General features: G+C 35.3%; 1 protein-coding gene across 1 annotated transcript in view; it reads right to left on the bottom strand.

The window, feature by feature from the left end:
• Positions 1 to 15,160, bottom strand: part of LOC102802072 (laminin subunit alpha-2-like) — a 78,291-nt gene that overhangs the window by 8,132 nt on the left and 54,999 nt on the right. The window contains exons 3-5 of the mRNA XM_085492976.1: positions 11,991 to 12,149; positions 5,012 to 5,165; positions 465 to 595 (exon numbers count right to left, since the gene is read on the bottom strand). Coding sequence (XP_085349102.1) covers positions 465 to 595; positions 5,012 to 5,165; positions 11,991 to 12,149 — 444 coding nt within the window. The remainder of the gene's footprint in view (positions 1 to 464; positions 596 to 5,011; positions 5,166 to 11,990; positions 12,150 to 15,160) is intronic.

Genomic DNA, 15,160 nt, shown 5'->3' with positions numbered 1-15,160 from the left:
CTATATAGCCCCCTCTAGTGGTGAAGTAGGACAGTTATTTCTAGACTTGTCCTCATACATGCATTTGAATTTTCTTTGCGAGTCACCAAATATCATTTGTAAATACTTTATTGAAAGTGTGAGCAAAAATTGCTGATACAGCTTTTATTCGATTTATTGAACAGGAAGCAGAGTGTCAAAAGAAAGGCCACCAAAGACTCTGACTGACAAACATGCAGCCTTTTCACAGCATTAAGTATTAAAGTACATAAAACCTCAGAGAAATACGTAATGCTGTTTAGTGATATTTTTACTCAGTGGCATAGCAACCCACAATAGCTGAGAAATGGCACAAAGAATGTCTTACACTTGGAAAGAATAAGAATCAGCTAAAGTACAATATTATCGCATCTATGTCTGTAGTCCAACAACGATGAAAGAAAATAGATAGTACACTGTCTGCCACAAGAGGGCATACTACTCACCTTCCCATTAACCAATTCCAGACCCAAGCAATCGTTTTGGTCATTAGCAACACTGAGTAGTAATCCATCATTCTGTGTTGTTCGGAACTTTAGATCAATCGTCAGATCACTGCCAACTCTGAACTTCTCATCTGTGATACGATATACATTATGTCAAGCCATTTATTTTATGCCGTTTTATTAAAAATCTACACGGTTGATTTCTCCCCCTTGGGTCATAGATTTCACACTCAGCCTCATTCATTACCACAATCAAAAAATCAATTATTTCACATGTATCATTTTCATATTATAGTACTCTGACAGGCTAAAAGTGCAGTGATGTAATTAAAGCAATATGTGCACTTCAGACATTATCGTAATATGCGCAGTGATTTAATGACACTGTATACAATAAATAACAAGATTAATGGTTTTGTTTCCTGATAGGATTAGGAAAAATATACAGTTGTTGGTGTAGTCTATTCACATTCATTTTTAGTAGGGTATCCTAAACAAAATTTTGCAACTTTCCTCATCATTGCGAAAAGAACACAGAATCTAGTGAATCAATGTTAAACTGAGATGATAATCAGTTAAACTACCCTAATCAGAAGAACTATTAATTCAGAATCTAGTGAATCAATGTTATACTGAGATGATAATTAGTCTTAAAATGACACTAAATCTAAAAGTCTAAAACTACCCTAATCAGCAGAACTATTAACTCAGAATCTAGTGAATCAATAGTTATGTTCACGTTACACGAAGTACAGGCTAAGATTTAAACTGATTTAGGCTTATCTAGCATATTTGCATTTCGGCTAGACCCAATTGCGTCCACGCACAGGGAGGGCCAGTCGTTAGCACAGGCTAAGGTGTGCCATTAGTCGGTGACCTTTGGTAAGCCGCTATTTACGAACGAAAAATGGATGACACGCGCGAGGTTCTATTTCTGCTGCTGGCATGTTTCGTTCTAATTTTGAAGCGACGTGCACAGGAACGCGAGAGAAGACGGACCCAACTTATTTGGATGCACATAAACAGTATACAACGGGCGTAACAGAATACAGAGTTTTATTAATGCATGTCGTAGACAGCGAACCAAATATATTTTGTCTATGATTGGAGCTGCTGTACACTCTACTACAGTGACCCGATTAGTGTGGAAGCGAGCGCGGAGTCATGACTGGTGAAATAGTGTCGTTATACAAACATGGGACAATTTTCACACCCAAAGGTCGCCGCAGAGGGCGCTTAGCCCTGGGCTAAGCGTTCGCGCATACTTCGTTAGCCCGTGCTAAGGTCTAGACCGCGTCTTAAATTCGGATCAGATTTAACCCGTACTTAGCATTCCTTAGCCTGTGCTAAGCGTTCACGCATGTTTTCTTAGCACGGGCTAAGGAATTTGACCTCTTAGCCCGTGCTAAGGAGCTGTGCGTGAACGCAACTAATGTTAAACTGAGATGATAATCAGTTCTAAAATTACCCTAATCAGCAGAACTATTAACTCAGAATCTAGTGAATCAATGTTATACTGATATGATAATTAGTCTTAAAATGACACTAAATCATGAGAACTTGAAATCTAGTGAATCAATGTTAAACTGAGATGATAATCAGTTCTAAAATTACCCTAATCAGCAGAACTATTAACTCAGAATCTAGTGAATCAATGTTATACTGAGATGATAATTAGTCTTAAAATGACACTAAGTCATGAGAACTTGGAATCTAGTGAATCAATGTTAAACTGAGATGATAATCAGTTCTAAAATTACCCTAATCAGCAGAACTATTAACTCAGAATCTAGTAAATCAATGCTAAACTGAGATGATAATCAGTCCCAAAATGACACTAAATTAGCAGAAATTGGAATATAGTGAATCAATGTTAAACTGGGCTAAAATGTTTTTCAGGTTAGTTTTTGTGTGAACAAGTTAGTGAAGCACTGTTTTGAGTCCAATATATTCAAAGAACAAAACAAAATTTGATTCCCCATTCAAATTACATGAGCTAGATTAGACACATTAGTAATTCAAGCTGTGTACATTTTGCACGTGACAGGGTTGCCAAAAGTCGTTCGAATACAAACAAAAATAATGATGTTGTTGTTCCTGCTCCTGTTATCAAATATACATGCATGTGTCTTAGGTAATAAAACAACATGTGCGCAATGTTGTCACAGCAGATTGTAAGATACAGTAGTCTGATCCATGCATGACATTTTTTGTCAGACATGCACATGCTGATTGGTAAGAATTTAACCATTTCATCACCAGTTCCCTCTTTTCATGTTTATAGTTTGCACTTTTGGACAAAAATACCCAATTTTTTTTAGAAAAAAAATGAAAATTGACTCAAATTTTGTCTGTTGGCTCCAAAATTGAGGTTCATTTCCAGAAATATTAAAGAATATAAGAAGAAAGTGCAGACAAATTTGGATGAGAAAGTTTAGTTAAACAAATGACATTCCAATGCTCTTGTCTATACTGCTAGCGTAACGTAAATTCTATGTACACAATAGAAAAATATTATGTTTTCCAAAATTTTTCATTATCATAAGATTCATATCGGTAAAAATATTCTACGTTTTCAGCCCATGCCACTGAAAAACATTTCTAGACAAGTTGAAAAATATGCACAGAATCTAACGCAAAAAACTTGTTTCTTGGTGACCACAAATTTTCTGTTCACTTTCTGAATCTGAATGGCAAAAGCCCAGAGAACTTACAGTGGGGTGAAAATGTAATTTTAAATTCAGACGCAGTCATCTTAGGTTAATCAATACAATGTTACTATGACTCACAGCTCGGATATTTTCACTACGAAAAAGTTTTCGTGCATTCTCACCAAACAGAAGACTAAATAATCAACAGCTGGCAATCCCAAAAGACTGTCTTGTTATTTACATTTCCGTTACAAATTTTTCTGACATTCCTACAAAAATACATCAAAGTAGACAAGTAGCATATGGTGGTGAACTGTTGTTTACGTTGAAACAAAGACAGTTTAATATTGAATCTCAGATGGAAGTACTACCAGTATGAAAAGAATATTTGCTGTACGTGATGCCAGTAGAAGTACATAATGTAAATTAAAAAAATTGTGCCATCTGTAAATTGTTTTGAAGGAGAATTTTACTACAGAATAATCCAAATGTAGACTGACTATCTGCAGACTTTGCCTTTTCATACAAACTTTTGAAAACAAGTTCAAGCCAAAAAGACATTGGTTTCTGGTCAGCTCGAACATCATTTCCAAAGGTCACATTCAAATTTTGAAGATCGAAAAAAAATTGAATAATATCTTTAGCTTTCTCTTGATGAAACCTTGAAGCGTCTCTGGGGTTCAAAATTTCAAGAAAATCATGAAGGTCACTACCTCAAAGCCCCACCTGTATGTTATGATGGCCCTCAAAATTTTAATCAGTTTAAAGGAGTTCGATCTAGAAAAGTGGGTGCTCTCAGAATACCAGAGTTCAAGGTCTAGAAAGCTCTCATGCACAAAACACCAAAGTGAGATACATGTATGTAGATAAAAAATATGTACACCACATTTTCCAAACTTGAATTAACATTGTGATCGGTAGCAGACTCGTCAAAATCACTATTGGCAGCCTAACCGATCTTTGACCTGGACGTCGTAATCTTTTAACACTTAAAATGATGAACATGATTCAAAACATGTGATACCAATATTATAACTAATAACAATAACTATTAAATAACATTCAGGATGATTTTTTATCCAAACAAGAGTCACGATCTTATCTGGCATTCGGTTGGAAACATATCACTTGGAGAATCACAACGGAACATTTACGCAATTATGTCGCAGGAAATGCAGACAAAGCTCTCAAGTGTTTGCATCCATCTATCATTCGCGACTGTATATATCAAACACATTCACAGAATAACTTTTGAATTTTCGTTTGCATAATGTTGTGACATAATTAATGTTCATGGCACAGTGTGTCGTGTTTCGTGACTGCTGAACAAACACATCAATTTTCAAAGTCTGCAAATTCAATATTTATGAAACACTGATTAATTGACCTTCGTGATCTCCACACCTTTATTTCATACGGCTAATTAATTCATGAGTTATTGTTGTCATGAAAAAAAAAATCATTTATATTAATTGCTACTGGACAGCTAAGGTGTAAGGCAACAGTAAGACATTACCATGGCAACCTAAAAACAACATTAACCTCAATACAGACTTCAATTCAGTTTCCAAACTCAATGAAATTGATGTGCTATTTTAAGTTGGAGTCATGCAGGAGATTTTTGCAATAAAATACACTGGATATCCACCAGTTTTAACAACAGGAAAATGAGGATTTAAGATTATATCTAGTTTAGATCAGTGGTGCTCTATACAGATAAGATTAGAAAATTCAGCTCCTGTCAAATTGTTCAATATAAGAATATTTATACTTCAACGTTTCTATAAGACTTAAACTACTACAAAAGGACAAGTTTCATTTTATTACTAAGTACAGACTTCAACAACGATAGTAATATTTTATTGATAGTCGCGAGATCAATCGAATAATACTCACCAAGTACTAAAAATCCATTGCCATTGAAGTAAGCAGCATCCTCAACTTTTTTAGTGCAAGGAGTGACATCAACTTGAGTTGTTGACGATTCCAAATCTAAGACATTATTCTGGAGTTTTAGGTTTCTTATGCAGCCATCTAAGCTGTAAGTAACCTGAAAAAAAGTATCACAGAAATATTTTAGATTTTTTTTTCAGGGTATTAACATTTCTATGTCTCCAGTTATTATAAACTGGATATTAGTTATACTACATGGCATGTATGCATGGAGAAATCGATTGAACAGACAAATGGGGGTAAAAAAACCTGTTTTAATCATGAAATCTAAAACGTTAGAACAAATATCATTGCAAAAACAAATACAAGGCTGTCTCTGCAGAGCAATCTGATATTTGCAAAGACTTCAGATTCCAACACACATTTCTTTAATATCTGTAACCTGTACTAACGTTCACTATCCATACAGATTTGAAAGCTGAATGAATTCCTTCACTACAACAACTTTTTGTGGATTTCCTAATACACAAAATATTTAGAAATTGGCATGTGACAATAAAAACTTAACTTTACGCAGAAAATTGGGCAAGTTTAATATTTGCAGATGTCCCAAAGGACAAAATGTCAGATATTTTAATTTGATATGCGCTAAAATTCAACAATGAATCTCAAGAGACGCATACTGAATCATCGTTAGATCATGTGATCAATTTCTGGGGCATTACACGTCACTATCAGGTGTGATCTCAAGATAAGAATTCTGAATAACGATGTTATTTTTAGATGTAACAGATACTAGGATGCATTTGACAGGACAACGGCTGCAACACACAACAATATAATTTATCACAGACTGTATTTAAATTGCTAAATCGGGAGCTAAAATCATACAACTATAGCATACCATTGATAGAAAAGTAGAGTAAATTATATGTAATTTATTATCTTTATTGTTGGTACCACATATGAAATCACATATCGTATTAGCTTTATAAGCATTGCAAACACTGTATTTTAACCTTTTCACCACCAGACTTTGGGTCCAGATTTTTCTGCAATTTTTTCTTATATTCTTCAATATTTCTTGAAATGAACCCTAATTTTGGAGCCAACAGACACAATTTGAGTCAATTTTCAGTTTTTCCTAAAAAATTTGGCTATTTTTGTCCTAATTTTCTGAAGAAATGTGCAGAATAAACACGACTATTTTGTGAATTTGTGATGAAAAAAAGAGAACTGGTGGTGAAAAGATTAATGATTCAGAATACAGTAAATGGGATTTTTTTTGGTATTATTTAATACCACAACAAGATATAAGTTGAACCTTTAACATGAATTATCAAATAATCCTTTCGAATACATGCATTAAAAAGATCATCATAAAACAAACATTTCCCCATTGTTGCATTTGTGATGCACTTTACTGATGTACAAAATTGCAAAAATGTGTGACGCACAGGTTTTAAAATGAGAAGCAAAACCATTTGTTTTGTCATAAATTGTGACAGTTTGAAAAACAAAATTTTTTAAGAGTGTTACCGAGATAATATGGTGGGAATTAGGGCATACATGTAAGTATAGATATTAAGTAACATTCATTTCCCATAATTCAGTCAAATAAAACAGATGCATAAAACTTCCCAATTGTCAGTCACAATAATGAACAATTAGGGAGTACTGAAACATCTTGAATTAAGACAGCACATGTACATGCATTATATAAAATGTTAAATACATCCATTATTGATATGCCTTCAACTGCTGACTTAAAGAAAAATGCTGATGTGTAAACACAGGATTTGTTTAATGTGGCCATTTTACACTGAATCAGATGTGACTTTACCGCCATTCCCTTGGAACTTTACAAGCAATCATAAATTTCTAGGAATAGCAGACATAAACGACGTTAGTAGGACTGTTAGTTTGGAAAGCACCGTCAATTTACAACCCAAATTAGATAATTATATCATCAGCAGCAACTGTAGAACAACACGGCATGTTTAAAACAGTCTGTGACTACATCAATTTAGTGGTAATGTAGACAGACATAGCACCTGGAATTCCACTTTGAAGTACACTATATGGCCCACATATCAGCACGCGCTCCATAAATAAATCACAACATCATGAACTACTTCCATCCACTTCATCTCTGCAGCCAGAAGCTCCTTAAACTCTGCCTTTTTTTTTTTTTTTTTAATAGTACAGGAATGTTTATACTTGGCCCTAATCCTCGGGGTGAACATCCAGGCATTTTCACCACCTGGCAACCCTCACGGTGAAAACAAAGGCCAAAAACTCGCAGAAAACGGTACTTTGGGATGGTTGTTGAGACTCCCCTGAACAGTGTAACAAGATTAGCCCTACGTGTGTAACATATATAAATTTTGTTGTTTAGGATTACTTCAAAGTTGAGTTCGTGTTGTTTTCTCGAATCTTCACCGGCTCGACCGGCGTTCCACAGCAGCGCGCACAGAGCCCATCTAGGAATGCATGTACAGTGGTGCGCGTCTTAGCAGCGGGGAACGTCTTGTGACGTAGCTCCGCCCCCCCCCCCCCCCGAGGATTGCATTCTGACACATGTGATGGTTCTCAATGTACAAAGCTACATATTTGGATATGCAACATTGACAACAACACACACTTTAATTAGTTTGCTTTACCTTGTCTTCCTTTAAGGTTTTAATTATTTATTTTTATTTTTATTTGCAATTGTAACCCAGCCTTCTCACCCCTTCAGAAAAGTGATATGTGTTAATAAACAAGTTTGAACAAAATCTATCTGTAAACAGCCGAGAAATGCTTGATTTTGATGATTTTTAGAACAAAAATGGCCGCCATTCGGTCATCTTGAATCAGATCGTGGAACAAATTGATGTGCATATGTATAATATAATAATGTATGTGTGAAGTTTCATTGTGATTGGTCCAGGCATTTCTAAGATACAGGTCCGGACACACGCAGGCATGCATGCACGAACGGAAGCATGGACGCAGGGAAGTCAAAACATAAGTCCCCGTTTTCAGACTGCGTCCGAAGGGGGACTAAAACATATTATTGTCTTTATAGGTTGAGATAGTTTGTGGTAAAGCGCATACTAATACAGCTACCGTATATGCTTTAAATTATTAGAAGTGCATCTCAAATGAAGAACACATGCAAGTAAAACAAAATATGATATTCCGATGGGATTTTCACATACATGAAAACTGCAAGTGAACTGTTTATGCCAAATTTGAGCAATTTTTCAATTTGATACTTTGAAAGAACAAACATGCTGATTGATGAAACTGTTGGGGTCGGGTAGCCAATCAGGTACAATCTTAACTTCACATTGTCCCCATTTTAATAATAGCATGTGCTGCTAATAGAGCAAATATGGTACATTTATTTTGTTTACCTTAAAGTTGTGTGAAAATTCAAGCAGGATTGGTAGGGGAAAATTAAAACAGTACTTATGTCATATCAGTGCACAGAGGGAAAATATTAAAGACAATTTATTAAAGATAAATATCAAACCAGTTGCCACGACAATGATAAATCACAAATTCTAGTACAGTAACATATGGTTACTATCATAAAATCTTCTCTTTAGTTTTGAAATGTTAAAATTATATAATGCTTTAATTGTGGTAACTATGGTGATTGATATGTGAAACGTGATAGTATTGACAGTATCAAGTGTTTATTTATTGTTGCCTGGTAATACCAGTAAATGATGACGCTTTCATCCATCCATCAATACATATATGTATGTACAAGTGCAATGTAAGATATGTTTAATAGAATTGTAAAATATAATTCTGTTTCCTGTGGTGAAAAATGTATGAATTTCCGGCAATGTTCGGGAAAACGACCAAGATTAGATTTTGACTGACATGTTCGGTTTTGACTGACGAGTGAGAGACATACATATACTAGGTAAGGCCTATAATCATCAGTTGAAAGAAAAAAAAATGTAGAAATTTCTTTTTTTTTTTTTAAATTTTATCTCAAAGCACTACTCAGAAAATACCAAGATCTGGTAGTTTTGATCGACATGTCCCGTTTTGACTGATGAGTCTGTGAAATACTATGTAAGGTCTATCAGTTGAAAGGGGAAAAAAATGTAGAAATTTCTTTTCTTTTTTAAATTTTATCTCAAAGCACTACTCAGAAAATACCAAGATGTGGTAGTTTTGACCGACATGTCCCGTTTTGACAGATGAGTCTGTGAAATACTATGCAAGGTCTATCAGTTGAAAGGGGGAAAAAATGTAGAAATTTCTTTTCTTTTTTAAATTTGAGTCAGTGAAATACTATGTAAGGGCTAATCATCAATTGAAAGGGAAAAATGTGGGAATTTCTTTTCATTTTTCAGAAAATACCAAGACTTCATCAGGTACCGTATATTAAGTTGCTATGTGGCGGAAATGTAGAAATTCCTCTTTTTTTTCCATCTCTACTTCTATTTATCATACATATCTTACAGCTGTGCTCAGAAAATACTCAAAATTTTACAATTTTGATTGATATTTTCCTTTTTGTCAATGTATAGCATAAAACCCACCAATTTAGTAGATTTTGAGCTAGCTACTGATTCAGAATTTTAAGAAAAGGACGTTTTCATTACACAAATTCCAAATATAAAGCTAGAATTAAAAATACATGTAGATGTAGTATATCAGCAACAAGCCATTGAAGCATAATGCATGTTTAGATTATATTAGCTACTTAAATTAAGGAGGGCATGCAAAGACAATGTCATTTCTTTCACGGTCGTATTTTAAACCTTGTGCGTTTCTCCTAGGCAATAAATGAGAATGTCAAAGTTTTCTTATCAAATACACATGATATATGGGATAATAAAAGCCAGTCAGATAATATGAGTTATTTGTATGCAGGTGGTATCTAATCATGTACATTCACCATTTAGACAGCAATTGTCAATTATATCTGACCACCAACTGATCAAAATCCAATTTTATTATTTCCTGTCCACTCGATTTCATTTTTAATTTTGAAATCCTCCCATTTATTTAGAAATTACTGATACTTACTTGTCAAAATATAGAAAGTCCCCTTATTATATGGTTTCCTAGTAGTACCAAAGTCTTCTGAGCCCTCCCTGGGTTTCCCATTGTTACATTATAGTTTAACTGTAATTCCGTCTCATTTAAATGTAAATCAGTTTATTGTAGTAACGGAATAATCAATGCAAAATTCAAAATACAATCACAAATATCATTTATCATTTTTAATACAATGTGTGTACGAGACATAAATTGATCTACATCATTAATTAAATTGGGCAAACATTGTGAAAGAAATTTAACAGCGATGTTTGTTTGTTTGTTTACTCTAATTATAAAAAATTAGATTTAGATGACAGATTCCCTGATTGGACATCTATATCTGCAATAGTGCTCTAGATATGAAATTTATGCATTTATAATGAAGCCACATAACCATATAATGAATTCCATATCTAAGATGTGCATATATTTATATATACAGTTGTTGAACCAAGTTGGTCTGGGGAAGATATTCACATATTACCGTAAAATCTGTATTAGAAGCCGCATCTCTAATAGAAGTCGCACCCATTTGTTTTGAAAAATTGTGAATAAAAAATTCATCATTCCTCATATGTGTAGATGCTTTAATATAGGCCGCATCCACTGTTATATTGTACCATTTTAATAGAAGTCGCGTCTTCTAATACAGATTTTACAGTAGTACAAAATATACACTAAATCTTGTATTTTTTTAGTCAAGATTTCAGAGCCAGTGTAGTGGCTGGGATTCCAGCCTTACGATTGAAACTCCTAAAGTTTAAATCACATTATATGGATTCAGAATCCCTGAGTTAATGTAGTACAGTCAAGCAGACAGGTCAAAGTTGTCTTAGTTTCATCTACTAACTAAATGATATGTTTAACGATGTCAGCATGGTAACATTGAAATTGTTACTATGCAATTCTGCTATCCATGTAAAGCTCCATTGTTAGCAATGCACATTTCAATTGCAAAATTGAGAATATCATCACAAAATGTACACATCTGAGAGAGGTCCACCTGAGGTTCCTACATCTATGATATCATTGCATCCAGACTTGCGGTTTTCAAGAAGAATCCAAAAAAGTAACAAGCAGCCTGTCGGGTGAGATAGCTCTGCTGTTACATGTAGCAATGCACATTTTAATTAAGAATTGAAGATATCATTACGAAATGAACAAATCTGATAGAGGTCCACATGTAGTATCTATATATGTAATATCAAAGCAATCAGACTTGCTGTTTTTAACAAGAAGTCGAAAATATCACTTTTTACCAAAAATATTCATCAAAATTGGAGAATTGAAGATATCATCATGAAATGAACAAATCTGAGAGAGGTTCACATGTAGTACCTATATATGTAATATCAAAGCAATTGGACTTGCCGTTTTTAACAAGAAGTCGAAAATATAACTATTTACCAAAAATATTCATTAAAATTGGAGAATTGAAGATATCATCATGAAATGAACAAATCTGAGAGAACTCCACATGTAGTACCTATATAATTAATATCAAAGCAATCAGACTTGTGTTTTTTAACAAGAAGTCGAAAATATCACTTTTTACCAAAACTTACAAAAATATTCATCAAAAACAGAGATTTTGAGATTTTGACATGAAATGAACAAATCTAAGAAAGAAGCATCCAAGGTACCTGCATATCAAATTTCAAAACATTCTGACTTGCGGTTTTGAAGAAGAAGTTGAAATTGTAAAGTTGACAACGCCGGAGACGGACAATCAGTAATATGAACAGCTCCGCTGTGTCGACTTTGTCTAAAAAGTTGACACAGTTGATGACAACAGACAATCAGTAATATGATTAGCTCCGCTCAATGAAGTTGACAGCAAAGCTAAAAAGCTTGACCAACATTACTGATACTCAATATTAACATTGTTTTCGCAGTAAAAAATTGAACTAAAAAAACATTGACTTACTGTTCCTAGTCTTGGTGTAGAAATATCTTGTGGAACACCCCCAATATATAACCCGGTGTCAATATTCATACTGGTTGCCAAACCGGGAGCTGTGCCATTCACATACTCACTACCATCAACCACAATAGTTCCATCAAGCCGATTACGAATCACTGTGATCTGCAAGAAAAATAAAATAATGGATTTGTTTTTATAATAGTAAAGATCTTGGTATACTGAATTATGTAAATATAATTTCATGTTGATATATATCAGATATAATTATTTTGTTTGTAGCTACTGAACACTTATTCAATTGAACACCTTTAAGTAAATACCACTGAACATCACTATAAAGCAAACATATCAAACCATGTGCATTAATTTCACAATCTTCTTTCGAATATCTGGTAATAGACTGATGACAAGAAAATTGTACATCTGGTAATGCACTGATGACCAGAAACTTGTACATCTGGAAATGACACTGATGATCAGACACATGTACATATGGTAATGCACAGATGACCAGAAACCTGTACATCTGGTAATAGCACTGGTGACCAGAAACCTGTATATCTTGTAATGGTACTGGTGACCAGAAACCTGTACATATGGTAATGCACAGATGACCAGAAACCTGTACATATGGTAATGCACAGATGACCAGAAACCTGTATATCTGGTAATGGCACTGATGAACAGAAACCTGTACATCTGGTAATGGCACTGGTGACCAGAAACCTGTACATCTGGTAATAGCACTGGTGACCAGAAACCTGTACATATGGTAATGCACAGATGACCAGAAACCTGTATATCTGGTAATGGCACTGATGAACAGAAACCTGTATATCTGGTAATGGCATTGATCACCAGAAACCTGTACATCTGGTAATGCACTGATGACCAGGAATCTGTACATCTGGTAATAGCACTGGTGACCAGAAACCTGTACATATGGTAATGCACAGATGACCAGAAACCTGTATATTTGGTAATGGCACTGATAACCAGAAACCTGTACATCTGGTAATTACCAGATGATCAGAAACCTGTACATCTGGTAATAGCACTGATGACCAGGAACCTGTACATCTGGTAATGCACAGATGACCAGGAATCTGTATATCTTGTAATGGTACTGGTCACCAGAAACCTGTATATCTGGTAATGGCATTGATAACCAGAAACCTGTACATCTGGTAATGCACAGATGACCAGGAACCTGTACATCTGGTAATGGCACTGATGACCAGATACCTCTACATCTGGTAATGCACTGATGACCAGAAACTTCTACATCTGGTAATGCACTGATGACCAGAACCCTGTACATCTGGTAATGGCACTGATAACCAGAAACCTGTACATCTGGTAATTAACAGATGACTAGGAACTTGTACATCTGGTAATGCATAGATGACTAGAAACATCTGGTAAGGTACTAAAAACTTGAATGTTTCTGGGCTATAAAAAGATAATGTTATACTGTTACAGTATTAAGTCTGACTTTCCATAGAATATGACATTCAAAATTCATGCTTCAAAAGAAACTGATCTCTTCTTCTTTTTATTCCAGTATTAAATTGAGATTAAAAGAACATTTGAAATGTCACAGGTTCAAGCCACTTGATGCTGTGCCTGTTTCTATGTGATTGCCAATAGCAAGGTTATTCACAGTGTACAGATAGGGATAACCTCTTTGAGTAATGTTAACTGACATAGAAATTATTCACCATACAGCATGTCATGCTGCTTGCTTTCCTTTGTTATTCAGGAAATCACTCAAAACACAGTCTGTGTTTAGTCCAGAAATTGAATAAAGATCAGACAAAAAGAAATGTTGCTTCTAGTCAAAAACCTGCACCTCACACATATTTTCTGCAATTCAGGTACCAGTGGAGTATTACTGGGTATATACAATAAGAAATGGAAATGGAGTTAAGAAATGGTAATCAAAATCAACCTCAAATGCATGCATTTAAATTTTGAACATAAATCTTTTTGAGGCATTGAATACGGCCCGCTGTTAGCAATGCACAATTTAATTATAGAACTGGAGATATCATTGGTAAAGGAACAAATCTGACTGAGGTCACTGTCACCTGTACAGTGTATATAAAGTAACAAAGTCCACTCACTATGTTCCCCCTCAAAAAGCACCAGATATCCTCACTGGACACTCACTATGTTTCCCCTCACAAACCATCAGATATCCTCACTGGCCACTCATTATGTTCCTACTCACAAAGCACCAGATACATTTGTATCTTCACTGGCCACTCATTATGTCCCCCCTCACAAAACACCAGATATCCTCACTGGCCACTCACTATGTTTTCCCTCACAAACCATCAGATATCCTCACTGGCCACTCATTATGTTCCTACTCACAAAGCACCAGATATCTTCACTGGCCACTCATTATGTTCCCCCTCACAAAACACCAGATATCCTCACTGGCCACTCACTATGTTTCCCCTCACAAACCATCAGATATCCTCACTGGCCACTCATTATGTTCCTACTCACAAAGCACCAGATATCTTCACTGGCCACTCATTATGTTCCCCCTCACAAAACACCAGATATCCTCACTGGCCACTCACTATGTTTTCCCTCACAAACCATCAGATATCCTCACTGGCCACTTATTATGTTCCTACTCACAAAGCACCAGATATCTTCACTGGCCACTCATTATGTTCCCCCTCACAAAACACCAGATATCCTCACTGGCCACTCACTATGTTCCTACTCACAAAGCACCAGATATCTTCACAAAGCACCAGATATCCTCACTGGCCACTCATTATGTTCCCCTCACAAAGCACCAGATATCCTCACTGGCCACTCATTATGTTCCCCCTCACAAAGCACATGATATTCTCACTGAACACTCACTATGTTCCCCCTTCACAAAGCACCAAATATCCTCACTGGCCACTCATTATGTCCCCCTCACAAACCATCAGATATCCTCACTGGCCACTCACTATGTTCCCCCTCACAAAGCACCAGATATCCTCACTGCCCACTCACTATGTTTCCCCTCACAAACCATCATATATCCTCACTGGCCACTCATTATGTTCCTACTCACAAAGCACCAGATATCTTCACTGGCCACTCATTATGTTCCCCCTCACAAAACACCAGATATCCTCACTGGCAGCTCACTATGTTTC

The sequence above is a fragment of the Saccoglossus kowalevskii genome, chromosome 18 (assembly GCF_978046115.1).
Source record: "Saccoglossus kowalevskii chromosome 18, keSacKowa6.1, whole genome shotgun sequence".
NCBI lineage: Eukaryota > Metazoa > Hemichordata > Enteropneusta > Harrimaniidae > Saccoglossus > Saccoglossus kowalevskii.
This window is presented reverse-complemented; position numbering and strand designations above follow the sequence as displayed.